The 27,132-nt window shown below is 43.1% G+C and overlaps 1 protein-coding gene across 4 annotated transcripts in view; it reads left to right on the top strand.

Annotated features, from left to right (window-relative positions):
* The window catches only part of LOC111949383 (RNA-binding protein Nova-1-like), a 65,264-nt gene extending 39,794 nt beyond the window's left edge, over positions 1-25,470 (top strand). For all 4 annotated transcript variants that reach the window (XM_023966492.2, XM_023966493.2, XM_023966489.2 and 1 more), the window contains 2 exons: positions 4,556-4,722; positions 16,437-25,470. In XM_023966492.2, coding sequence (XP_023822260.1) covers positions 4,556-4,722; positions 16,437-17,465 — 1,196 coding nt within the window. In that variant the 3' untranslated portion in view covers positions 17,466-25,470. The remainder of the gene's footprint in view (positions 1-4,555; positions 4,723-16,436) is intronic.
* The last annotated feature ends 1,662 nt before the right edge of the window (positions 25,471-27,132 follow it).

Genomic DNA, 27,132 nt, shown 5'->3' with positions numbered 1-27,132 from the left:
CGCCTCCTCCCTTACTGTTCATGATTGCATAAGCACATGCAACGTCCACATTCAGTGTAGTCGCCTCACATGCAACCTCTCCTTTTTAAATAATAGCACATTACGTCACCCAACAGGCAACAGCTGCCCCGTAATATTTTCGGGGGGCCTGCCGGTTGCCTGGGTGACTAGGAGGAATAGTCATGGGTCTGGACTGAACCAACCCTCCTCCTTCTCTCCAACAAAACACACATAAACACATTGCATCCCTGGAGTCCCCTGTCTCCCAGCACCTCTCTCTCCTGCTTTGTGTGTAGGGCTAGACAATGAGCCCCCTTGACACTCAGGGGACCCATCTGTTTCAAAAGTGCAATCAAGTGAGCCGCGATGGGTGGACAGGAAAATACGAGTCACAGAGGAAGGGTGAAGCCTGTTTTTATATTCTCCCCTGTCTCTTAGTCGTCCTCGTTGACTCTTTCTCACACACTCTTTTTTTCCTCGCTCTCTCTCTCTCTCTGATGGTCATCAAGCCAGGAAACATCTGTAACCCCTTCCACGGGTGAGAGTTCATGTTCCAAAACCTAGTCAGAACAGGCAGGCAGGCAGAGTCTTCTGCTACAGTGTCCCCCTGTCTGCTGAGACAGATAGCTCTGCCTACTTTGTCCCTGGAGCTGGGCCGGGTCATTAAGCCATTTCTATGGGTTCAGTGCCCTGTCAATCAATGAATCAAATCAATCTCTCTCTGCTAGGCTGGTACCAGCTTGTGGTCAGCACTTTCTAAATGACAGTGAGTTCTTCCCTTGGAGACGAGGGTTTTTGATCTATTCAACCTTTGTGGTGTGACTTGTTAACCTGTAATCTAGAAATAGTTTAACACCATAATTTGACCATAAGGATACTGGAGAGTATGCATTCTGTTTACCCATGAGAACAACACACTTCGAGTGTCTCAGAGCTTTTTTTTAATCTGGATTTGTTTTTGTTCTGCATTTACACAGGCAGGGGAATTATGATATTTTTTTACACAGGCAGGGGAATTATGATATTTTTTTACACAGGCAGGGGAATTATGATATTTTTTTACACAGGCAGGGGAATTATGATATTTTTTTACACAGGCAGGSGAATTATGATATTTTTTTACACAGGCAGCCTAGAATAAACACAGCATATGTGACATGGCTGAGTGATTCTGCCTCATCACATTTCCTCTATTTGATGATATTTAACCCATTGAAACAAAATGGATGAAAGTCTCACCTATAATAGGCCGATAATCCTTCTATTAGATCAAAGGTACACAGTTTGGTGGGATTAGCCAGGGCCAGGGGCTGTCTCTTATACACATCTAGATGTGTATAAGAGACAGGTCATTGGACGTCCACCAGAATTAGCCAGAAGTGTGTATTTAAGAACTGTGTAAGAGGACATTTAGGCGGGGGGTTGCCCCCTCTGCTGCTGCTGCATGTGAGGTTTGTCATGCTCTCAGGGGCAGGGGAGGCCAGGGCACACATCATCTCTCAGCAGCTCCCCTCTCTGCCCGTTCGTGCGGGGAATGAATGAGTCACACAATTAATGATTCCATAAAAACAACTGCTCTTGAAATGGCCCATCGCTCTCAGCATGGCAGTTGTTGCTGAGCTGAATTCTCCCAGCCAGGCCATCCATCTACTACATGAAGTGCTTCTCAATGACTTGTGTCAGGCCAAAGGCTCCAAAACGTGGTTCATCTGACCACATTTGAAGAAAATATTTGACCTGTTCCCTATAATGCCCATCAACAGCTCAGTTGTATTCATATTTTCATTCATTTCAGGTTCAGATTATTGCAGCAGGAAATCCTTCACCCGTAGAAATTGTAAATAAGAAAGTACTAAATACTTTTAAGCAGTCTTGTGTGCTTTTGATTGGGAGGAAACAAGGGGTTTCCCTGCCATAGTAACTGTAACTATAGCAGTAACCAGGTAGAGGTTAGTCAGACCAACACGAGTAGTAGGGATGGGACTGGCAACTGAGCATGCTCTGTGAGCACTGTGGGAGATGTCAACATAGCAGGGAAAAGCTTTTTCAAACAGTGACACTTCTCCTGCAGGATTACCCCCTCCCACCCACGCACGCACACACACACACGCACACACTTTTCCCCTTTAGCTACATTACAATAGTCATCACTTTCCTAGGCCTTCATTTYACTAGTAGGGTTCAACTGTGCTGCTGAATATCAAACCTTAGACTCTCTGCCTATCTATAGAAATGACCTATACAATTGAAAATACAGGAAAACAGTGGCAAAAAAGGTACAATTTGATAGGATGGCCTTTGCTGCGGTATAACCAGTCTGCCCTCCCCTCCCCACCCCTCCTACCCACATCAACATGCCAAGACAATGGCCATCTCTGCCCTAATAATCCACTGGCTGATTGGTCGGGCCCAGATTACCCTGGGATACCAGCTGTCAGAAACTCACAGAGGCTCTTTACCCCAACCCACAGTCTGAGATTCCTAAATTTCTCTGTATTAATAGCTCGCCGCAACTGGTACTGCGTAGGGCCAAACTCAACCCCATTGGCCCAAGAAAACAATGGAGGGAAAGGAGGAAGCAGGACGCTGCGACTGGTCGGAGGCGATAAGGACAAATGTCAGTCCTGCCCTAACAGAAGAGAGAGGGAGGGAAACAGGGAGAGGGAGAGGGGGAYAAAAAGAGGGAGGAAGGGAGAGAGAGGGAGAGGGCTTGGTTTGGGACTGGCCTAGTTTCTGACACGTTATGAGGGCTTTTAGGCGGGTTGCTTTCCTTTCATGGTCTAAACACACATGTTCTGAGAGAACGGTGACGATATATTTACACAGAGAGAAGTTGTGTTGGTCTTGGATGCATGGCGCCAATGCAGCTGATAAAGGCAGTAGAGGAAGATAATTAACCAAGGTCTGTAGCAAGCAAGGCTGATAGAATCTGGACCTAAAAATGAAGTGCATACTGTATAGTACTGGTAACGCAGAGGTCGACATTGTAAATGAACCCTTTTATTGTCCAATTCCCCTCCTGAGGGACACTCCAATGTCAGACCAGTCAATGACTCGTGTTACTATTGAATTAGTTGCAATATGAAGTCTTTCAGTAGACTCCCTGTCCAACACTAGTCATTATGTACTGTAGCCCATTCTCTGAACAACAAGACACTCCATAGCCATGTGGCTGTTGCTTCAGCTGCGTTCACAACTTCATCCTGTCATGGGATCGCAGTACAGTGTAACACTGAACAGATGTGGCCATGTGGACGTTTTAAACATTTGTCTCACTGCTAATCATGGTTGTAGACATGCAATAGTGAAACCAAATGGTTGATAATGAATGTAGCAGATGGGTTGCTAGTACAGTGCCTTGCAAAATTATTCATCCCCCTTGCAAAAATCCCAGTGGCTAGATGTGCCAAGCTTATAGAGACATACCCCAAGAGACTTGCAGCTGTAATTGCTGCAAAAGGTGGCTCTACAAAGTATTGACTTTGAGGGGGCTGAATAGTCATGCACGCTCAAGTTTTCCGTTTTTTTGTATTATTTCTTGTTTGTTTCACAAGAAAAAATATTTTGCATCTTCTAAGTGGTAGGAATGTTGTGTAAATCAAATGGAACAAACCCCCCCAAAAAAATCTATTTTAATTCCAGGTTGTAAGGCAACAAAATAGGAAAAATGCCAAGGGGGTGAATACTTTCACAAGCCACTGTATATATATATATATATATATATATATATATATACTGTATATATAGGACTAGTGCATATAGCATGACATAGATCCTTAATCTGCTGTATTACTGTAAGCGCACTTTGACCTTGGGTGATCTTAATTACTCAGTAGTATTCATGCTGCCTAACAGGCTTCATTAGGTATATCATCACTGTGTACATTTCAAATGACCTGACACACCATAGTATAATAGTCATGGACTTCATTTAGGCATGGTTCTAGTCAATTGAGTATTTTCATCCTAGCCTGGTCCCAGATCTGTTTGTGATGTATACACAACTCCTATATGATACTTTTGGTATGACAATGACAATAGGAGTTGGCAAAACAGTACAAAACAGATCTGTGACCAGGCTGTATTCATCCTTCTGACCCTGTATGACTTTACTAATGGAATTTGACCAGGCGTTACTGCTATTACTTTCACAGATGGGAGATGTGAAGTCAGGAAACTGAAATAGAAAAAAACAATATTGGGTCATTGCATAAATACTGTAGGGAGCGTCTGCTATGGGGAACCCATTAGACGAGACTGTATTTAGAAATTACAGGGTTGTGTTTTATGACGTGCAAATACTATTACACAATTCCTATGTTGGCCGCCATCTTGGGAAAGACCAGAAGTGAAACTTTTGAAATTTGATTAGGCCTACACATATTCATAAAATGACATTTTCTCTAGATGCTTGATTGGTAATGAGAGTACATTACCAGTAATTAATATTGCATATGTTCTATATGTATTTGTCAACAACCAATGCTCCTTTATAGGAGCCAAAATCTTTAAGTTAGTATGTCATGTTCTGTATGTGCTTCCGTCTGTTCTCAAGGCACGACAGAGCGGGTGTGTCTGATCCAGGGGACAGTGGAGGCTCTGAATGGAGTCCATAACTTCATCGCTGAGAAGGTGCGGGAGATGCCGCAGAGCAGCCAGAAATCAGAACCGGTCAGCATACTGCAGCCACAGACCACCGTCAACCCTGACCGCATCAAACAGGTGAAGRTCGTTACCATGATCCCAACCCCTGCTTCTTTTCTCTCAAGACCCTCTAGTGTTGAGACCGAGACTACATTCTCTCCCTGGACTAAATGAGACTTCAACCTGAGAGTGTATAGTGAATGTAGAAGGGATTTTTCCATGTGTTTTTTGTACCTATTTCATCCCAACTGAGGCAATGAAAGTGTCTGTGTGCACGTGAGTGTGTGGTTGTAGGTGTGTGTTGGGTCGGTAGGTATGAATATGACTGAGCAAACTGACAATCCTGGACTGAACCCTTATGGAGGAGAATCATTGCGGTAGCTTAGCCAAAATGTTGACCCCTGAGCTAGTCAGACCAAAATGGATGATTCTAATCACAGTCATTAGTTTCTATATAGCCTCACTCCATTGTCTGTGTGTTGGCAGCTACCATCTCACAACAAGGGGTGGAAGTCATTATTATTTGTCTTTCAAAGAAGGCCCAATCTAAAGAATCATTCCCGTGTGAGTTTGTGGCCAAGCTCTGATTTTGTGTCTGCTCGATGCAGGGAGGGAGTGTTCCAGGCTTCCATGTTAACAGACAGAAAGAGACATCCTCCGGCTGTGATATAATCCACTCAGACAGGACACGGAGGCTGGGGTGTGGGGTTTCTTGCTCTTCCAGATAGGCCCCCTTAAAGCCACACATGTGACATTAACCACGGGTCGCTAGCCTCACTACCCTCAACCTGTCACTAGCTATCACACAGGCCAGGGTCTGGAAGGAAGCTCTCCCAGCACCGCAGAGGAAGTGTGGCTCATAAGTGTCATCCAGCTAAAACACATAGATGAGGTGTTAGACGTGGCAAAAGCCATCCTCCAAAATCCACATCAGGGCTGAGACTTTCAGCTCATTTATGCTGCGGCGTTCTATCCAGATGATTTGCTCTTTCCATCATCCTCTCCACCTTCCACTTCCTGGAAAATCAACCATAGCGGAACCATCGAATGAAAATTACAAGAAGAATTGTCACTGTATTTTTTCATATAGAACTCTGTTGTTTGGCCTTTCAGAGTCCACCAGTCCATACCAACACAGACCAGGCTCAGTTAGCCAAGCCATTGATTCCCCCTCCCAATCCCTTTAAGTGATTATCACTTCTGGCCACTTGATGATTGCACTCCATTGATCTTTCGGGGAGGACCTGCATTGTTTTCATCTGCAACATTGACCCTGCTCATCTATTTATCGTCCCATTAATTCAATTACCCTTTAGGACAAAGAGCACATGTTGGGTATTAATAATTCAGAACTTGAGTTCTTTTCTGGTATCTGTGCTGTGTTTTCAGCCATGCTAATCCCTCATGGCGTTGTCCCTTCTGTGCTTACTGAGCTGACTCAGTGATGGGAGGCCATAACCTAAATTCGTGGAACACAACACAAGGGCCTGCCGATGGCGGCTCCTGCTCCTTCTCCTGCCGCGCGGCCAGCCTGATTATTAACTTGTGTAATTGTAGGAGTTATCAGACGAGTTAAACACACCTCTCTGCTGGGCAAAGAATAGTCCACTGGGAAAAAGTTACTGCAGAGTGGACACTTTGCAGTTCTGATATAGTCAGGAATTTATGCATAATATACACGTACACACACATTATACAAGCACGCATGCACACACACACACTATTTTCCAGGAACACACACACATACAGTATATATCGAAACTAATGCACTCGGATACACAAACCAGTATTTAAAGGAAAGATTCACTCATTTTGAATGTTATACGTTTTTGTTGCATCTCGATGCAAAACTCGTCACACCAGCTGTATTTGTGCCTGCTTGAACGGCCGTTAGCTCAGATGCACATGAAAACATGAAATGACCCCGGGAATTGATAGCGCATCACTCAGAGATACACTAAAACGAAATAACATTCAAAATGGGTGAATCGTTCCGTTAAGCTTTTGAGTGAACTTGGAGTGAACTTGGATCAATCCAACGATGGATTGATGGCAGGGCTGGAGAAAGAACAGCTCCTATGGCATCTGATATAAAGGGCAGTTATTTTAGGCAGAAATATTTCCCGTGCCTCTCTTTTACTATTAATAATAATGAGTTTGAGAGTGCTGTATGGAAGGATTCTGTGTTTGAGTTACACACAGACAGACAGTGTAGCCTGTTGATTGCTGGACTATTAGTAATGTAAGCTCTTCTCCAAACGCCAATAGTCTGGTTTCGTCCATACTCAACCGAAAGGCACAGCGCATGCGCTTTGAGGGCTTATTATGGTTGTGTGTGTGGTTATTGTTTGAACGTGGTTGTTGTCACGAGCACGGCTGTCATGGCATGTGTCTCGTTGTTGGTCGCCCTAGGGAGCAGAGTGAGTGAGAGATGTAAGATAAGATGTAAAGTCATGTTAAGCAACAGCTGCCAGCCTGGCTCTCTGTGAGCCAGGCCGCTAATCTCCACTAGCCAAATGGAGACAGGACAGGCAGGAGCACAGGCAGCTTACAAAAAAAATAAAAGCTAAACGCCTAACTCAATCAAATTACTCAGGACAGACAAACAGGCAGGCACAAAAAACCATTCACACCCACTGACACTGAATCTCACTTAACATGGAGCGACGTTCAATATTCAAACTGATACCGAGGCTAATAGATGACTAATTTAGCTGAAATGCTAAATAGCGTTGTTGTGCTAGCTAACTTTGATCTGATCTGGCATTTCAAGGCAACAACAGCCCACTATGGCGAGACTGTGATGTCTAAAATAACACGATGACAGTGAGTTGTGTCAACTTTACGCTGTGCCCTGCTGCCTTTGGTCTCAAATGTTTTCAGAATCCTCCCTCCAGTGATTTCCTCTGGCCAACCGCAGTTTCCTGTGACCTTTCACCCCATGCTGGAACACCTGCTTCCTACTTCCTGTTATTGCCCTGTCCACACAGGAAGTAGCCCATTAATGCAAAGGAAATCAGGAGTCAGGTTAACTTCGAGTTAGATGTGAGTGAGTGGAAAAGTGGAAATGTGGGATATGGAATTGGAATTTCTCCCAAAATGTGTCACGCTCCACCATCGGACACCAAAATGCATTGTAGTTGTGACTAGCACACCATGTGTAATTGACTGTAGAGGGCTATTTGTTGTGATACAGAAATAGTTTCATAGTTGAGTGACTCTGCACTGTATAAACAATCGCTTCCCATACAACATGAGCCCTCCCCCACGGCATGACCCTAGCAACTCCTGAATAATGTAAAATATTCTCTGGTTTCTGTGATGATCATCTGATATAACTGAGGCTTTGTGGTCAATTACAAGGAATTGTGCTTCAGTGATTTCGTTTCAAATTGAAATGTGGATCTTATTCTGGTCGGTCACAGAAACAATATTGTTTATATTCTTAACGGTTCAGAAAATCAACATGTAAGCGACCATGAAGATCCTACGCAGTAAACTATCGGTCTTTGTTCTAATCTCTTAAAAGAACCGTAAACCTCAACTCTTAAAATGATCCCTAACCCTGTAGTAACGCAGAGGTTCTCCTCCATTGGAAAGACATAAGTGATTGCTTTAAGGTGGCTGCGTCGTTTCAGCCCACCCTTCCCTCTGCAACATCACCAAGCCCAGTCTATTTCATTAACCAGCATCCTGAATCTAATAACTGTACTCATTGGAACAGCACACAGCGCCGGCTAATCTATACAGCCGTGCCTAGCGCAAGCAGCGTGGGCCGTTCATCTCCTAAATTAAAAGCGACGTCAGGAAAATCGCTGTAACGTATGAAAAAATAAAACAGAGCAATGTAACCTCTCCACCAACCCCCCCCCCCAACCGCCCCCTCTCTCTTGTCTCAGGAGGACCGTTGGCCAGCAGAAAATATGTTATGCCATTTTTAACCTTCAGATTCATCAGCTGGCTCAGGAAAAGGTCACTTCCTCCGGCAAGTATCGATCCCATTCGTAGGGAAGCCGGTAGAGAGAGGCACAACAAGATATTTGTTGTCTGACAAGGATATGCACCCGCTAATGTTGGGTTAAATCTCTTAGGAAGGAAGGACAAATGTGCCACTGTGTGTATGTATGGATGTGTGTGTGTGTGAGCGTGCTTCCATGCGTGTGTGTATTTGGGAGGGAAAGGTCATTTGAAGGAGAGTGTTTCATGTTTTTGAATTACAGGTTTATCCATTTGCCGCTTTACAGTATGTGTGGAGAGGAATCTTAGATCAGGTTTAGATCAGGCTTTTGTGGAAGCAAAACTAACATATCTCGTGTTAAGATAGTATTTATGTGTGTGTATGTCATATGTCCAGTATTTATAAATGTGTAGACAAAACATATACTTAAAAACTGGAAATCAACCAATCCTCCATCGTTAACAGAATGGAAAGTTCAAATGTTTTATTTATTCACTAAATGTTGAAAGTGCGTGGGCGATGGAGAGAAACAAAATGGTGCAGTTTGAGGCCATGTGGCGGAGAGTGATGCGGGCACTGGGGATAGGGGTGTGAGCAGGTGGGTCTGGGCAGGTGTGATGTAATTGATGTTTGCATACGTCTGTACGCTGTTTGAATGTGTATGTTTTGTTAAAAAAAAAAAAATGTTTTAATGACAAATACATGTGTAGCCGCAATGTAATGTACTATATCTGTCTGCAAGGCTTGGACCGGGAATGGGACCAAGACGGAGGATGGAGGTCAGCAGTTGCCATGGATACTAGAACAATTCATTACTAGTCCCCTTTTATTAAATATGCGTGAGAAAAATTCCTACCCAGCGGCACACCAATGTTCTGAGTTATTGTAATCCACTGTGACAAGGGAAGTCTGTAAAAACAATCCGATAAGATTGTGGTCGCCAACATTTCTGAGCATGCCATCCATCGCCTCCTCTGGTTAGCTAGTGTTTGACATAGGCTGGGAAGCCCATCTCAAAACACACTGCCATTCCCTAGTGACTTAAAGTTCGCAGCTCAGGATTCTTCTGTTAATGAAGGCCTTGAGGGGGCTAAGTGGACAGTGGTGTTGTATTACTTATGGCTGAATGGTACTTCCAAGCCTAAAAGCCTGAACACAGCATCAGCCCTGTTTCCATTGGAGTGGGAAGGAGAAGGTCTTCCTCTCAGTCCTCTCTCTCTCTCTCTCTCTTCACCGCTCCATGTTGTCACAGTGTGTTAGGGTCTGTGAGTGAACACGTCCTGGCAGAGCGGCCCGTCGGCCCGGCTCAGCAGCACACTGAGGCTCCTCGGACGGACGTGGCCCCACCTCAGCCCCACAAGGACAGGCTATTTTGGGCCTCATCAGCACTTGTTAGATGGCAGGCCTCATGAGGTCACTTAATGCATGATCTAGGACCCAGGTTTGGGATCAGAGCCAGCCACGACTCTGAGCAAAGTTGGTGTGTATGTGTGTATGTACGTGTGTGTGCTTGTGTGTGTGTGTTTGCAACACACGTACATATGTTCATGTACTATACATTATAGGATATGTGAATATACTGACCCAAATCATTTAAGATCCTATTTTTGATCACAATCCATATCGAATGCACTGCTTTCTTAATACAGTTAAAGTGGAAGTGACAGCATTTTAGCAACATGAAATCTTATTAAAAACTGTTCATATTTTTTAAATCTTTATATAACTAGGCAAGTCAGTTAAGAACAAATTCTTATTTACAATGACGGCCTACCGGGGAACAGTGGGTTAACTGCCTTGTTCAGGGGCAGTTACTATATACCCCCAGGGAGAATGACACTTTTTCTTTTTACATTTTCTGACAAGCGAGCACTTAAATATGGTCATTTTCGCAGATTCATAAATTCATAGAATGTTTGGGAATGACGTATAGTAAGGCATTTGTGAAAATACTATAGCAATATAGAGTGGGAGAGCGACCGTGCTTTTGGACAATTAATAGACACTGCAGTAAAACTAAACCCCCCCAAAAAACATTTGTCTTGTTCAGGACCAGAGTCTATGCAGACCAGTGCGCCATAGCCAATTTGAGCTACAGTAGGCCTATAATGAAAATAAGCCATTTGCGACACGGGCCTGCCATCATTCACTTTGAACTGAACTGTGTGTTCCCAGGCAGTAGCCACAGTGTGACTTTAGATCATTAGAACACGTTCACCAAAAGCCACAAAATAGACTTGAATGGATTTCTGCAAATACCACGGGAGTCCTCTTACATTTGCCAACTTCACAGTCCTATTGATCAAACAACGATGAAAAGATACAGCTATCTCTCCCTCAGTTGCTTATGCACATCAACAACAACAATATCAATAACTAATGCTAACCAGAGCGAGATGAGCTACAAATGGAATGAGGGAACATTAGATAAACCCTCTAAAACTTTTTCTGCTAGTTGGTCATTAAAATTGCACTGATAAAGGATGGGGAATACTGGCCTGCTCCTCCTGCAGCTTGGTTGCCAATGCATGTCCCAACCCAAGTTTTGACAACTGAATGGGAACTTTCCTGCCTGCCTGCCTATTTGATTGATGCCAAATACATTTGATTGACAACTAAGTTCAGCATTAACATTTATTTTCTAGCTAACCAAATGACATCTGAATCTTTAGTTGTAGCCACCGGAACATTATGAGGGGGAAAAGTTGGTCACTCACTACACTCCTCCCAGCGGTTAGCTAGCTAGTTAACGCTAGTCTCCATGTTTTTTATCTTGCTGAAATAGCTAGCAAAAATAAGTAGATACGCTAGCCCAAGGAAGTCAAACTCAATCAAAGCACGGGCCATATTGAAAAAACACAACAAATTCGCCAGCCATTGTTTTACTTGAGAAGATATGGCCCTTTATAATGTCCACTTACTCTATCTACATAGGATGCTGTGTATAACATTTTAACATTTTTAAACAAAAGAGATACATAATATTTGTCCAGCCTTTGCTGCTATGCTTGCTGCAGATGTGCATAATCAGCTGCGACCCTAATCAAAAAGTGTTTAATAACTCCAAACAACAAAACATAGCTGTAGGTTGTTGTAACATTTAAACATGTACTGTAACATGTTTTTAAAAATCGTTGCACTGCATGGATCACCGTTGTGGTTGATTGCTGAATGGCTGTATGTTACACTCAAAATGCAATGTAGTTGAGTGGCCAGCCTAGGCTACTGCTCAAATGTTGCAGTTATTGGCTTACATTGTTCCCCTTTGCATGGTTTTTTGGTTATTCATTGTCAAGCTTTAAAAACCGAAGCCTGACTGCAACATTTTTATTAGCCTAGCTAGGACTGTGGCATGTGTCTGCACACTTTCCCTCTGCGACGCGCTGTAAACAAGACACGCGAAAGCAGCGCAATTGAAGTTGAATTCACCGATGCGAGCGCATCAAGCTGTAATTAGTTGATGACTCAACTGTTGACTGATTTATACTCGCTTGTGTTTCCTACTCGCTTGTGTATCGGGCCTTGACACATGTGCGCTAGCCTATTAGCTACGTTATGGCTGACTTGTGATCATTGCCCTTGCTAGTTTGATTGTATTGACATTCCCAGACTTAGTTACAGTCATCTGTATTTGTTCAAAATATTGATTCATTGAAACTGAAAGAGTGAATCCCGAATGGGTGAAGGCAGCAAACAATGTATCAGGCCAGCTGTGATTTACAACCTGATAGGCTTACCAAGAAATGTATTGGTGAATGATATTAATAATGCATTGAACTGCATCCATCTATTCTCTCAACCTCTTATAAAGTTGCTTTGAAGCATAAACTGTGAATTTGATATTTTTTTACTAATATTATGTTTGTCTGTTTCATGTCTGCAAAGTAGTTGAAACACTGTGAGTTCCACTTTAAGTCCTCCCCTCAAATACTGTATCTTTCTGCTTAGATATCAGTTCCACCCTATTGTGTTTGGCTATAGCATCAGAAAGAAAGAAAAGTCACACACTCCCTTCATATCACTAGCATGTCTAAATGCAGCTTTCTTAGTGTGATAGGGGGTGAAATGGAGGGAGAATGAGCAGATCAACGTTACTGAGAAAGGGAGGGGTTGAGATGACCACCAGGGTTAATCCTTACGGCCACAAAAAAATATATATTTCAAGAAAAATGACAATTGTTACATCAGGCTAGCGGCCCAGAGTGCGTGCCACAGCGCTCGTTCTAGGCACGCATTCTTTTTTCATTTCATCATTTGATTTGGATTGTGCGTGCGCGGCGGGCGGACGAAGGTTCATCACTCGGGACCCTTCTTGTCAACCTTTGGAGCGGAGCGGCTGGTCGGCTGCAGTGTGATGCTTCTGTGTTATTTTTAACCAGGTTTTTTTTTCCAACCTCGGAGAGAGAGCCACACACTGAAAGGCAGAGGAGGCAGAGAGGAGCGGCTAAGCCCGGGGATCAGGAGACAGGCGATTAACCTAAAGTCTAGTGCTTAAGACTTCAAAGTACAAACAGCCCCCTGCTCACGAATCATACCACGTCCATGGGATGGACAGAGGGAATAGAGGGCAACAGTTGCTCCGTGTCCCCACATGTACGTAAATGGGGGCTGGGGAGGGTAGAGAAGGGTGGGGTGTGGTTCTGGCGTCCACAGACAATAACGCCCTTCGGGCTCCTTGTTGAAACAGTGCTGTGGGGGGTTTAGGGTGAGCCTTAGCCCTTGACATAGAGAAGACATGAGCTGAGCCTCTCAGTATCCCTGAGAATGGTGCGAGAAACCAGGAGAAGGGGTGATGAACAGTGGGTGTGTAGTACTGCTACAGCAATACATTCTGTCAAGCTATGGGCGTGATGGAAACCTGGAACCGAAAAAGAAGCGGTTTCTATATCGGGGACGGCGGCAGCCTAGCAAATGACGCTGTTTTATCTCTTTGATTGCTGTTGGCCTTGTTAACTTCTGGGGTATGTTTGTTTTGTTTTCATGTTTGTTATCTACGAAAGCTGGTTCTGACATATTTCCATGCCTCAGCACACCCCATCCCTATTATCCCTGCTCCCCATCAGCGCAGCCCCAGCCCCCCCCCCCCCCTTCCACACACACACACACACACACATACACACACACACATACACACACAGTACATAATGAATGACTAGCCACGGCTGATGAAACGGCAGCGGTCTCTCTCATCTTCGCTTTCTCTCTCACCTCTCCCGCTATCCTCTCCATCTCCTCCTTCACAACTCCCCCCTCTCTCTGTCTCTCTCTCTCTCTCTCTCTCTCTCTCTCTCTCTCTCTCTCTCTCTCTCTCTCTCTCTCTCTGTCTCTCTCTCTCTCTCTTCTCTCTGGTCTAGCTCCCTGTCTTTAAGGAAAGGGAAGAGGCTTCATTCTCAGTCTGCCTGCATTAAGACACATTCAGCTAAATTAGCTTGGCGTATCCGCCGACGTTGCTCTATTCTTACCGCACTCTAAAGAGCCTACATTTTAATCAGCAGTTTGCTCCAACGCACAGGCCAAATGTTCTCCCCTTCATAAAAAAAACACCCCCAAAAAAACTGATTGTCAGCTATAACTCTTGGGGATGAGGACGATTATTTCAGATTAAAATGGCCAAACATAACATAGCGAGGGAAACTCAACGGCAACCAAGAACAAAAAAATGAATTCTTTAGAAACAGTGCATGTGGGGTAAAGGACTTATGAGAGAAAGAGAATTACAATTTTGAACATCTATTAAATATTAAAGAGCTGAATGTGGTCCTAGAGACTCATCATTAGCAGTAATGGGTTTTATACATCGCACTATTCAGCTATTTATTCCGTTGCTTCTAATCTTTAGGAGGCAAGTCCCATCTGAATCATTACACATCCAATCCAACAACATGCAAAAGCTGTGCGTGTGCGTGTGCGTGTGCGTGTGTGTGTGTGTATATGTGCAATGCAGAAGATGAAAAGGATTCTTAGGAGAATCTTCACCTCTTTCTCCCCCACTCAGTTGTTCTGATCCTCAAACCCATCTCTAATGCGTGCTTGAATGAAAAAGAGGGAAATATTTTTGCCTCAACATTGAACCACACACTTTTGTATGAAAATTAGGGGGAATGTGGTGAAAAATTGGTTGCGAGAAACTGGATGAGAAATTGCACTGAGCCAAGACCAATTTAGATGGCACTTATCCATACGGGGACTAAACCAAAACAATCCCTCAATTCCAATGCATGATTATTCTTCATCACTGTCACAAATAAATATGTGAATAAAATATTTTACTACGAATACTCAAAAATAATATTTTATATTTAATCGTTTGAAGTCAAGTCCTGATCTCTCTCTGTCCCTGCCTTCTGTTAATTTCCCATTTCTATGTAAATTCACTGCAGTYTACCACAGCCAGCAAAGCTACAGAATCAAGGTTTACAGCAGCGCCTCTGTAAAGAAATGTTGACGGTTTTAGGACTGCAGCAAACATCGAGAATGTGTAAAGATCAAATCCAGCCACACAAAAGGAGAAACATGGAGTCCATGCCAATTACTAGCCCCATACTTCCCCTGTACACAGACACTCTCTCTCTCTCTCTCTCTCTCTCTCTCTCTCTCTCTCTCTCTCTCTCTTCTCTCTCTTCTCTCTCTCTCCTCTCTCTCTCTCTCCTCTCTCTCTCTCTCTCTCTCTCTCTCCTCTCTCTCTCTCTCTCTCTCTCTCTCTCTCTCTCTTTGTTCCTTCCTTTCTTTGGCTTGTCCTCCAACCAACACTCACTTGCTTTTCTTTTGCCATTTTTGTAAAATATATTGAAAGAATAGTTTTGTAACTGTTTCCACGTTGTATGATATGGACATATTGTAGGTAACCTGTAAGACTTTAGAACAGAAACTCCTCTCATGTATCATCCTTACCTAGTAGGTTTATTCAGAACATTGTGTGATTTGCTTTGGTGCAAAACTACCCTTGTTCAAAATACCACTACAGTACATTTAACGATCATAATAAATAATTTGTGGTCCTTATCAAGTACATATCAAGTACTGTCCTTGTTAAGATATATATCTGGCAGCTTTTCTCGAAAGTTGTACGACAAAGGACAGTGAATGCGTGAATAYGTTTCACTATGGGTGTTTATGTGAGAATGAATACTGTTAATACAGTACATAGTATACACATAGTTGTATGGAGAATTGTTTAGTGTGTATGTGTGCGTGCACGCTTGTGTGAATTTGGGGGAGGGGGGGGGTCTAGTTGCTACGCATCGCTTCGACTCCCTTTCAGTACCCCTTGAATGCTGGAGCTGTGTTTCCATGGTAACACTGACCCCTGGGAGTAGATGCTTTTCACCAGGAGCCTCTTTATAACCACAGATTCACAGTTCGGAAACAAAGAGAAAAAATGCACTCTTCCTCTCTCCCTTTCTTTCCAGAAACGACTCTCTCTGTCAATGTTATAATGTTTGGTCGAAGGAGTAAAAACAACTCACTCTTATTTTCCCCCTATGCTACGCCATAAAAAAATATTTTGAGTGTATCCCCCTTTTTGTGTTTTTATTCCCTTTTGCTAGCCCCCTCTATTTCAAGCTCGATTCACTCTCTATTTCTCTGTCTGTCAGGTATTTCTAACATATATTCCCTATTTTCACTCTTTGTTGGTTATCTTACGTCCTTCTCCATTGTTCCGGGTTATTTCAAGTTCTTATCTTGGTTATCTATTTTCTTCCATTCCCTCGCCCAGTCCCTTCCTCTATTCAATTGATATCACACTTCTGTCATGTGGAGATACAATGTTAAAGCAGTGTGAAATCAGTGCGGTAACCATCTCTATGTCCTCTCTCTCTGCTCCTCTCCCCAGGCCAAGCTGATAGTACCAAACAGCACAGCAGGTCTGATCATTGGTAAAGGTGGAGCCACAGTCAAGGCCGTCATGGAGCAGTCYGGCGCCTGGGTGCAGCTCTCCCAAAAACCAGAGGGCATCAACCTGCAGGAGCGKGTGGTCACCATTAGCGGAGAGCCCGAGCAGAACCGTAAAGCCGTGGAGATCATCGTTCAGAAGATCCAYGAGGACCCCCAGAGCAGCAGCTGCCTCAACATCAGCTACTCCAARATCTCRGGCCCTGTGGCCAACTCCAACCCCACCGGCTCTCCCTACGCCAACTCAGCCGAGGTGAACCCCGCTGCTGCTGCTGCCGCCGCTGCCACAGCCTCCAGCCTCCTGGGTCAGGCCACCATGCAGAGTATGGGCGGCTTCCCCACCACCATGGGTCCCAGCTTCTCAGGCAACGACCTCRTGACCATRACCTCGGCCCTCAACACGTTAGCCAGCTACGGCTACAACACCAACTCCCTGGGCCTGGGGCTCAACCCCGCRGCAGCCTCAGGAGTCCTGGCCGCCGTAGCGGCWAGCGCTAACCCCGCCGCGGCTGCCGCTGCWAACCTCCTGGCYTCCTACGCCAGCGATGCCTCCACCAGCGCAYGCCACCAGGCCGCCTCCCTGGGAGGRTTCACCCTGGGCTCGCTGGCCGCGGCCACGGGGGCCACCAACGGCTACCTGAGTGCCTCATCCCCGCTGATGGCACAATCCCTGATGGCCACTGAGAAGCAGATGCAGGAGGGGGCCAAGGACGTGGTGGAGATCGCTGTTCCRGAAAACCTGGTKGGAGCCATCTTGGGGAAAGGAGGGAAAACYCTAGTGGAGTACCAGGAGCTGACTGGAGCCCGGATCCAGATCTCCAAAAAGGGKGAGTTCATTCCCGGCACCCGGAACCGTAAAGTTACCATAACCGGCTCTCCGGCGTCAACGCAGGCAGCTCAGTATCTGATCAGCCAACGGATCACGTATGAGCAGGGTGTGCGCGCCACCAACCCACAGAAGGTGGGCTAGAAAAAGGGAATGGAATGGAGGAAAACGAGTGGGGGCTTAGGGAGTAATGCAAAGTGAGAGAGAAATGGAGAGGAGAGCAAGAATGTTGGAAGGAATCGTCCACACGTTTTTTCGTGTTTCAGTATTGTAAAAATGATGTGACGCAAATATTTGCCCGGAGAGAGGAGAAAGTGTAATGCGGAATACAAATGAAAATAAGGTGTAAAATGTAAATACGGTTTTATTACTTAAGTCTTGATCTTTCGGGATTTTTTATTGTTTTGTTRTTTTGTTCTTTTGTTTTTTGTTTGTTTGGCTATTCTCCGGACAGTGGTGAATGCGATTTTAAACTGGCATGCTGCCGCGCTGCAGTTTGGAAAAGGGGGGCGGTGGGGGTACTGGGGGCCGACCCCCATGGAATCAGCCCCTTCCCCACCCCCACCCCCATTCCTGTGTAGCTCACTGATTTTTTTCTTCAGATTTGCCTTCAGTTTCAATTTGCCCCTTACCCTGCCCCCCACTTTTCGCCCTCCCCCTACAAGGGTCTGATAAGACTGCAAACCAGTGCTTGGTTAGAGATCTAAGGAAAATCCCTGTAGTTGATGACATCCCCCTCCATGCCCCGATCCCTCGCCCCTCTCCCAGCCACCCCCACTCTGGTTTGAGCAAAGGAGGGGATGGGAGAGATGTGCCCAAGGCTTCCACACATGGATTATCCTCGTATCCCTATAGCCTCGCGCCTTAGGTTCTGATTTAGCCAGATGCATGCTATGCCACGCTCCATATTTATATCCGGGATGCTCGTGTTTCGTATGTAGGACGAAGGCAGAGACGCATGGTGCATCTCATTGGGTCAGAATTCTAGCGTAGCGCAAGAGTACATATAGAGGTTGGGGCATTTTTCTCAACAAGGTTTGCAGTCTGATATTATGATTATTATTATGATTATTATAGATATCATCATCATTATTTATTAATATGATTTCACCCATAAAGTTCGGTATTTTCCTTGTTTTTTTAAATCTGTGAATTCAGGTTGACATGAATGTAAAGACTATTTTTTGATTTGATTTGTTTAATTTAAGTGGATTTAATAGTTTGTCACGTAGTGTAATATACAGTATGTCTTATTTAAGTCCAGTAAAAACTGCACCACCGTAGGGACCACTACAGTGATGACGAAGAATAAGGGTTAGCTTTGATATCCAGCAAAGAGCAGAACAGTAAATATTCACATTAAAACACACACACACACAAACCCTCTGATGCCATTTCAGTGCTAAAAAGGGATTATAACATATCTACATGGCAGATTACGGTGAAATCAAGCAGACTAGTCTCTATCTACATACATAGCTGCACAATGAAAATGCCACTTGCACAACAGGCCCAAGAGCAGCGTTCACATTCTTGCAGGAACAAAGTTCTCTAATAACGTCAACCCCCAAAGTTGTTTCAATGTTGTCTGAGCTCAGATTTCTCTCCTCTCTCCAGCTTAGCCTGTGTCCCTCAACATTGTGAAAAGCCAAAGTGTTGTTGGGACTGTAGGGCCATAGSCGTCTCCACTGAGATATCCAGCGAGCGCTGCTCTTCTGCCTGTGGCACTCTAACAACACTGTCTAGACAGGCCAGCCGAGACACCAGGAACAAGAGCACTTAGAACCTAGAGGTGGTGACCCCGCCAGGATACGTACATACTACTGAAAAATACAAACACTGAAGATGAGAAAGTTGATAGTTGAAACGATTTCACTAGGGTCCAAGCAGATTGCCAGGCCCCGTCTCATTGCAAACAGATCTATTTCAAGGTAGTTCATATTTAGAAGTTGTTTCCCCTAATACTTTCTCTTATCAAGCAGTGTTCTTCTGTCCACGCTGAACGGGGGGAATGTAAGGTGCTACGGTCTGTTGGGCGTAAACTACAAGTCTAATGGTTGTGGGTTATTCTGATTTTGGCAAACTGTAGGGACCTCCCACTACACACTCCCTGCAATGGATACTACCCACTAACCTATAAGCTGCTAAAGATGTTTTGGTTTGTTTTATCTTGTTTTGTTTTTTTGCAATCGGAGTACACTGAAGTCCATCTTAATGCACTGTGAAGTGTGGGGATCMTTTTCTCTGCCCATGAGGTCAGGGCTGTGTGCTGTAGGAGCTTGGTCACAGGCATATGCGTTATTATTATGCCAGGGAAATGTACACATGATAATACCAGGCAACTAATCATATCTCATGAACAAAACTCTATTTGCATACAATATCAGTTCTCAGTTAGATATGCAAGACGAGGAAAGAGTATTCATGTTTCTAAACACTACGTTGAAACCGTGATCCTGGATTGAGGCTTTGGATGCGCTTTGACTCAGTTTGGCAATGAAAGTAATGTGGTTGTAGAAACAGTCTCTAATTGGAGGACGGGATTGGGGAGGAGTGGCAAGTGCGCATGTTCAGCTTTTGCTATTCAAAGACAACAATAGTTGGAGGTATGTGGAGTTTTATCCCGATTTTGACAGGGTTGCTCTAATCGTCCGACTTCCCTTTTTCTATTTGCTGTTTTCACAAACAGTTGAAATTGATATATTCTGTTAGCCAACTGAAAATGGCTGGCTAACCTAAAATGTGATGACTTCTAAAATGCCAAAGGAGAAGGGGGGCACATTTTGCTCGACCCTAAACAATCTAACTTGGTCTGGTAAGGGAACCTATCTCCCCAATTGGACATTTAGACACTGTAATGTAAAGGAAATCTATCCAATGGTGGGCTCTCTCACTATGATTCAACATTGGGATGTTTTCTCTGTTGTCTATTGGAGAGACAGTGAGCGCGTATCTCGACAGGTTGGTAAGGAGGCTTCTCTATTCCCATCTAATACCATCCACTCTCCTCACCCCCCAACCTTTGTACCGCCGTGCACCCCATTCTTACACATCAACCCAGAGCCCCCCTCTCACATCTCTCCATGGGTGATAATGTCGGGTGATAATGTCTGGTGTTACGATGCATGTCTGCTTGACCTTCCAGACCACAACCACTCCAAAACAATGACTGTCTGAGTCTCCTAATGCTTTGAGGGTAGAGAGGACAGAGTTCCCTTGGTTGTAGAGCTGAGCATGAGAGTCTAGTTAGTGACCATTTTGCCWGCAGCAGTGAGAACAAATTAGTAGGTGGCAGAGGAAGTAACCTGCAACCAGGCAACTAAGAGAGAGAGAGCTACTATCTGACTTCATTCTGTCAATCCCCTGGCCAGTGGCTTGAAACCATATTTTATTATGTATGTTAGTGATAGGAGTGAAAGCATTATGCTACATTTGGTACACATGCCCAGATACATACAGTCCATTCATAAACACATTTACATAGATTGCGAGTAGAATAAGGGAAATACTGCACTTTGAAGTCATTAAGAAATGACAGAGATTACTGGATATAAGCGATACTACAACTGTGACAAATCAATGTGAATGATATCAAATAGAACAATATCAAATACCTGTAGTTGGAGATCACGGGAAGGTGCCAACAACATTTGTCAAAGGACGGCTTTGTTATCTTTTTATCAAATTCAACAAAATTACCCCATGATGATGGGGTTTTAGGGTGTCCATTTTTGGTTGGTTTGTAATTTAGGGGATSTAGATAAAATGTGATGAGTACTGGAAGCAATATACGTAGTAGCATGTTGTCCTTGTATTGTCTTTTTGTTCTGTCCATTGTAAAAGCTTAGGATTTACCTAGATGTTGAAATAGATTTACATAATTACGATTTTTTTAATTTGTGAAATTGCTGCTATTTAATAAGTGATGTACTAAAAATAAAGTTAAAACATATCTGATTGGTCGTTTAGCAGGGTGTTCTAGTTCCAAGAGGTGTACTAAATGCTATACATGCTGATAAGATAATAATTACTGTAAAAACAAACTCAACAAATAAACCTGTGCCAAAATAGATCTTTAAAGACTGAAACTGAAAATGTGCGTGATTTAAAAAACATTACATGAAAGGAAACATACTTTTATAAGGAAAAAAATGTGAAAAGTGCCAAATGAACCATATTTATAATTGTAAATAGAAGGGAATGGTACAAGATACTTTTTTTGTGTGAGTAAAATCAATAAAAAAAAAAAATAAGCTTTTTAGTTAAACCTTTTAATGCCCTCTTTACTACTATGTGACATAAAATAAGGGATTGTGAAGGAAGGGAGCCATCTTGTTAGCCAGTAATCCACATTTCCTTGAATTCTACAGTACTTAGACTCCGAGGCCAGAAGAATCAACGTATAGATAGATTAGCATGGTTAATGATACACATGATATTAACATTCTTAATACAGCCTTTTATAGTTCTGAAAATGTATTTTGTGGAGATAGATGTTATCTTTTTTGCACGTCTATATTGCATGATATCAAAGTGAAGTGTGGACAAAAAAAATGTTAGAAAAAAATATCGTACAACATTTTTGGCCCGGTGTGTATTCTTCATTTTGAAGACAAATCGTTGCATGCCAACAATGGAAAAGCCTTTTCATTTTCCTTGACACAATTTCAAACGTGTGTTGTTTTCACTAAGAACATGCAGGGACATAGTCCATTAGAGCAAGGCCACAGTATAATTAGATTGTATGACTGGATGAGTATTTTGTGAGAACTTTGTCTAGGCATTAAAACAGTCTTAGAGAGATAGGAACAAACTTTTAATCAAACATGAAGCAATTTGTTTTTTTCTGGTTGTGCTTCTTTTACTAAAACTCTAAAACTGAGTTATTTAATCCTGAATGAATTTTAATGCTTTTTACATAGATATGGAGATATTGTCCAGGAGTGTACTCACCTCTGCATAAGTTTGCATATCACTCTTCGATCATGACTWCAGGGCTTGAGTGTCCATGTGTTTTGTGTGAATAACTAACATCAGGTAGGCCAGATCTGGCCCTAGTGTCATTCTAACCATCTGTTTCCCCTTTCGCTCCCTCTGAGCTTGATCTCTTGTCTTGATGTAAATATGCACTTTATATTTCTCATTTAGACAGATTTCTCATTTAAACCCCCATCTCCTGAAAGGAAACTAGAAAAAGTATTTTGAAGTGTCAAGCTAGGCCGTGTGTAGGCACCATGTTTTTTCACGCTCTGTTGCTGTTCAGCTTTGTATTTCTCAATTCCCCGGGTCTCTCTCCAGAATTTGGGACAAGGTGTGTTTTACTCTCTATTCAGTGAATTTGGTCTCATTACACGATTACACTTTCTACAACAAAAAGTTCTAGGGAGAGAAAAAAAGGACAAATATTGCCAATATTCCCCATGTTGTCCATTGCCCAACTCATTCAGTTTCACCATTAGACAACTGAGTGGTGTTGGGATGCTCAAAAAGGGATTGTAAATAACAAAAGCTGGTCAGCCACAAGAAAACATAGCTTTTCCTCATTTAACACAGGATTTTACCTTTTTGTATATTTCTGAAGCGTTCAATGGTCTAGAATAGTGTCAAAAAGGGACACTCAGTTTAAACTATAACCAAATTGACATCCCTGTTCCTAGCTTTGCCTCAGTTGCAATAGAATGTCAGCATGAGGTATACTGTATAGCTCTGTAGAGTAAGCTGAGATGGGGGTTTGTGCAATAGTGTAGTACCTTGCTGTGCATGTGCTATTGTCTGGCTCTTGTGTCTGTGTGTCTGCAGTAGGTCAGCATCATGGTGTCGTCCCCATGTTGCTGGGTGAACAGATCTGTTTTGTGATGTGCAGAGGAATGCAAACGTATGGTTCACCTGCTACAGGTGACATCATTGCTTTTCAGTGGGTGTGTGGCTACTAGTGCTCAACTCCAAAACCTCACAATGCCCCAACCCCCACCCTCCTCGCTCCCACCCGCACCCACCACCCTTAGCCAGACATTCACGGAACCCAGGGTCKCACTCTTGAGCTTGTACCCCATCGAAGCACCAGCAATTTTAYACTGCATTTGTCATATCACTGTTCAGTTCCTCTTTTTTGTTTTCCTGTTTTTTATTTGTACTACGCTCTCTAACCTAGACCAATTATAACAAAATGCCATTCATGTGTACCCTGTTTACTCCCCCTTTTCTCCTTTTTGCACTTTCACTGCCCTCCTTTTCCAACCACTCCCCCACACTTCTGCTCCGATCCCGCCACACCACCAAACCCCCCACCTCCTCCTCCTCCTCCTCCTCCTCGAGTTCCTCCCGAGTGCCAAACAAAAACAGTACCATTCCAAACTTTTTTGAGTTTTCTTGTATGTTGGACATCCATTGGACGCACCCATGAAGCCAGCATGTTCCTCCATAACATGATGTCAGTCATGACGCCTCAACATTACCCAAAAGAAACAGATCCAAAACCCCTGAGCTAAAAGCAGACCTGGATTAACCCGGTAAAGGCTGGCTACCTCTCATAAACTGCTTTTCCTAATTCTCTATCATCTCTTCAACCTCCAGGACATCATTGATTGTGTGCCATAGTGTTGGGGGCACTTGTCACACTCCTCACCCCCAAGTCTCTCCATTTGATTTCGATGGGAAAAATAAAAAATCCATTTGTAATGACGATTTTTTTTTCTTTAACATTAAACCACACTCAGAATGGTGTGAGGAGTGTAATCGTCAGCTGCGCAGCCATCCTCTGTCTTCTGAACTTTGAACTTTTCACCCCTCATGAACTTTATTGACCTTCTTCCTCCCCTTCTATGTTCATCAAACTGTTTGGACTTAAATCTCCATTCCATCACCAAAKCTATTTGAGACTGTGCAATTCTAGTTGAAATTATTTGATTTTTTTTGTTTGTTTCTTATCAGTGGGACAATTCACCGAGATAAAGAATGAAAAAATCATCCACAAAAGAAATACAGACAAACAAACAAAACTAAACAACTGTTTCTCCACAATTTCATTTTTCTCTCATTGTAAATATTTTTGTCAGATTTTGTTGAGCTGTAAAGAGAGGCGTGTTCAACAGAATGGGGCCGGCAGCATAAAATCCACTTAGTGGAAAGAGGAAAAGAAAGGTGCACCTCATACATCTACTCGTTTGTTCTGCTACAGTAGCTTGTGGTCTTGACATTGGTGTGACCTGCTGTATTTGTTGTTGTTTATCGCCATGCTAGCTCCACTTAGATAAAAGGATMTAAAAACGCAAAAGAGAATTAAGTTCTGGAGCTGAAAATCATCCTCGTGATAGAATTGTTTACATTTGCTACCGTAGTTGTATTCGTTGGTGGTTTTGTTTCGCTTAGTGAGTTGTAGTTATTGTAATGCTTCGTAGTGTAAGAAGATATCAATGTGGAGAATTTGCTGGATTCAGCACCTTACACTAAATGTAGGACACACAAGACTAGGGGAAAAAAACGTGTCGCTCCCAAACCACAAAAAGGAAGTTGAGGGCTCTTTAGTGCAATAGAGTTACTGTGGTTTACATGATAGAAGTGATATAGTTTATAATTACGATTATGTTAATTAGGCATATTGTAGGTAGGCATTGGTGAATATAAATGTAAACACTAAGGTGCCCGTAGTGCCAACTGAGACATATCTCGGTCAGTGAGTTTAGTAGATCGAAGAAGACTGAAAGTATTCATTTGACACAGCTAGACTGGACTGACCATATCATTGCTTAGCTTTGTGCTCCACTCACAAAGTTTTATGCTGCCAGCCTCATTTTCTGATAACACTTCATGAGTTATTTATTTCCAACCTATTATATACTATTAATAAATGACAACACAACAAGAAAAAGGGAATGACTGGAAAGGTGAATTATTGTTTTGTTTTTTAGTATTTTAGTGGTTGCTTTTAACACCATTCATTAACTGACTTAAAGAGTATTGAATATTTAATGTAATTGTAGCATTGTGTTTGTAAAAAAAAAAGTTTAAAAAAGTAGTGAGTTGTGTTTATTGACTTGTGGATTACCAGTGAAGTCAGCAATCTAGTGCTAATATATATTTAATCTTTTTTTTAAGGATTATTCTTTTCCGACAGCAACAACAGTCATTATAAATGTTCATTTTAGCATCACCTGTCTTCTGTTGTCTTATTCTTCACCTCCCACTACACTCAGTCTCATCCAAGTAACACATTGCAAGTTTGTGCCTGAAACCATGTGCTCGGTCTGGGGGCGGGGCCATATGGTATGAGTGGCGTGTGTGTGTGTGTGTGTGAGTGCGTGTGTGTGTATGAGGGAGAAAGTGTGTGAATGGAAAGGCTGCTGTCTGAGCCTTGGTGGGTGGGTGTTCTGTCCAATGTCCACCAAAGCTAAAACCTGGAGGGCTTCCATTCACCAATGGAATCCCCTGACGTTATAGCTGGAACTTCATCATGTGACCTGAGTCGACTCTATCGTTCATAACCCTCCCACCAAACCACTCTCCACCACTACCCTATCCCTGAGTCATCCCTTACCACACGCCAGCACCATGTGATGTCCTCCATCGATAACATACTACTCGACCAGATCCACATTAACATGTCTCCTCCATGTTTCCAAAAGGAGCGCGTTGCCAGTCAACCTGCTTCCCACCTGATACTCAACCATCCTCTCTAGCTGCCGGGGCCAGGCCCATCAGAAAACGATTCGTCTAAAAACAAGAGAATAGACAGAAAGAGAAATAGTGATTCTCAGGGTATCTTCTTGATCTACCTTTATATCCTGCATTCTGCAGTTGTCCCACTTTATTCTGCCCTAATGATTTCTATGGAGCCCAAAGACGATGATGATTTCCAATGTTCATGTAATGGTTGCTTAGCAATTATTCTGAGGGATGATATGCACCCACTTAAAGGAGCAAGCAAATGCTGTATTGTTTACAACCTAAATGAGACCAACGCTGTTGAAAAAGAATGTGTAGGACAAAAAAATTACGTATTGCTAAATGATGACATTTCAACAACAATTTGTGTGACATGAGTTAATGTAATTATGAGTCATTGCATGTTACTATTTTTTGCAATGAAAATATCTTTTTTTTGAACTGTTAGAATGGATGGTACATTGTCAAATTAGTGCAACATTTAGACGCTAATAATAAAACAAACGTTGGTGTCAGTGTTCATGTCACCATCAGGAGAGGTTTTGGACCAATGAATGCAAAATGTTGTAACGGTTTTGTTCATTTGTACATGGTAATAATGGGTCAAATAAACCATTGAAGCTAATTGTCAGGAAGACATCATTAGTCTTACTAATTAATTCATCAAGGCCCACACATTGGTTTACCACGTTAATACTCAAAGAGGTGCTTGAAAAACAGTTGATATTGGACAGAATACAGTTAATACTATAACCAAACCCCAAAAGAGGTAAGTTAAACACCCCTTGTCCTGTAATACAACGTTGCACATGATATTGTGGTGTTTCACAAACACACATGTTTACCCGAGGCAGAAAGAATATTTCAAGCGGGTTTAGGTATTTAAGGAGGACATGAATGACAATGTTGGACAATACCATGTTTTTGCTGAACAAGCAGCGTAGCAATCAGAGGTTATGAGACGATCTGAAAGGTTGGGACTCGTCTCACCTCATCCAGCACACCCAATACAATAGAAATGACACCATCAAGATGGAGGCTATGTTGCTCTTTGACATTTTCATCCTCCCACTATCACTGTGCACCAACCAGTTCATCCAACCAGCAAACACCCAATACAATAGAAATGACACCATCAAGATGGAGGCTA

Source organism: Salvelinus sp. IW2-2015, linkage group LG22 (genome assembly GCF_002910315.2).
Source record: "Salvelinus sp. IW2-2015 linkage group LG22, ASM291031v2, whole genome shotgun sequence".
NCBI lineage: Eukaryota > Metazoa > Chordata > Actinopteri > Salmoniformes > Salmonidae > Salvelinus > Salvelinus sp. IW2-2015.
This window is presented reverse-complemented; position numbering and strand designations above follow the sequence as displayed.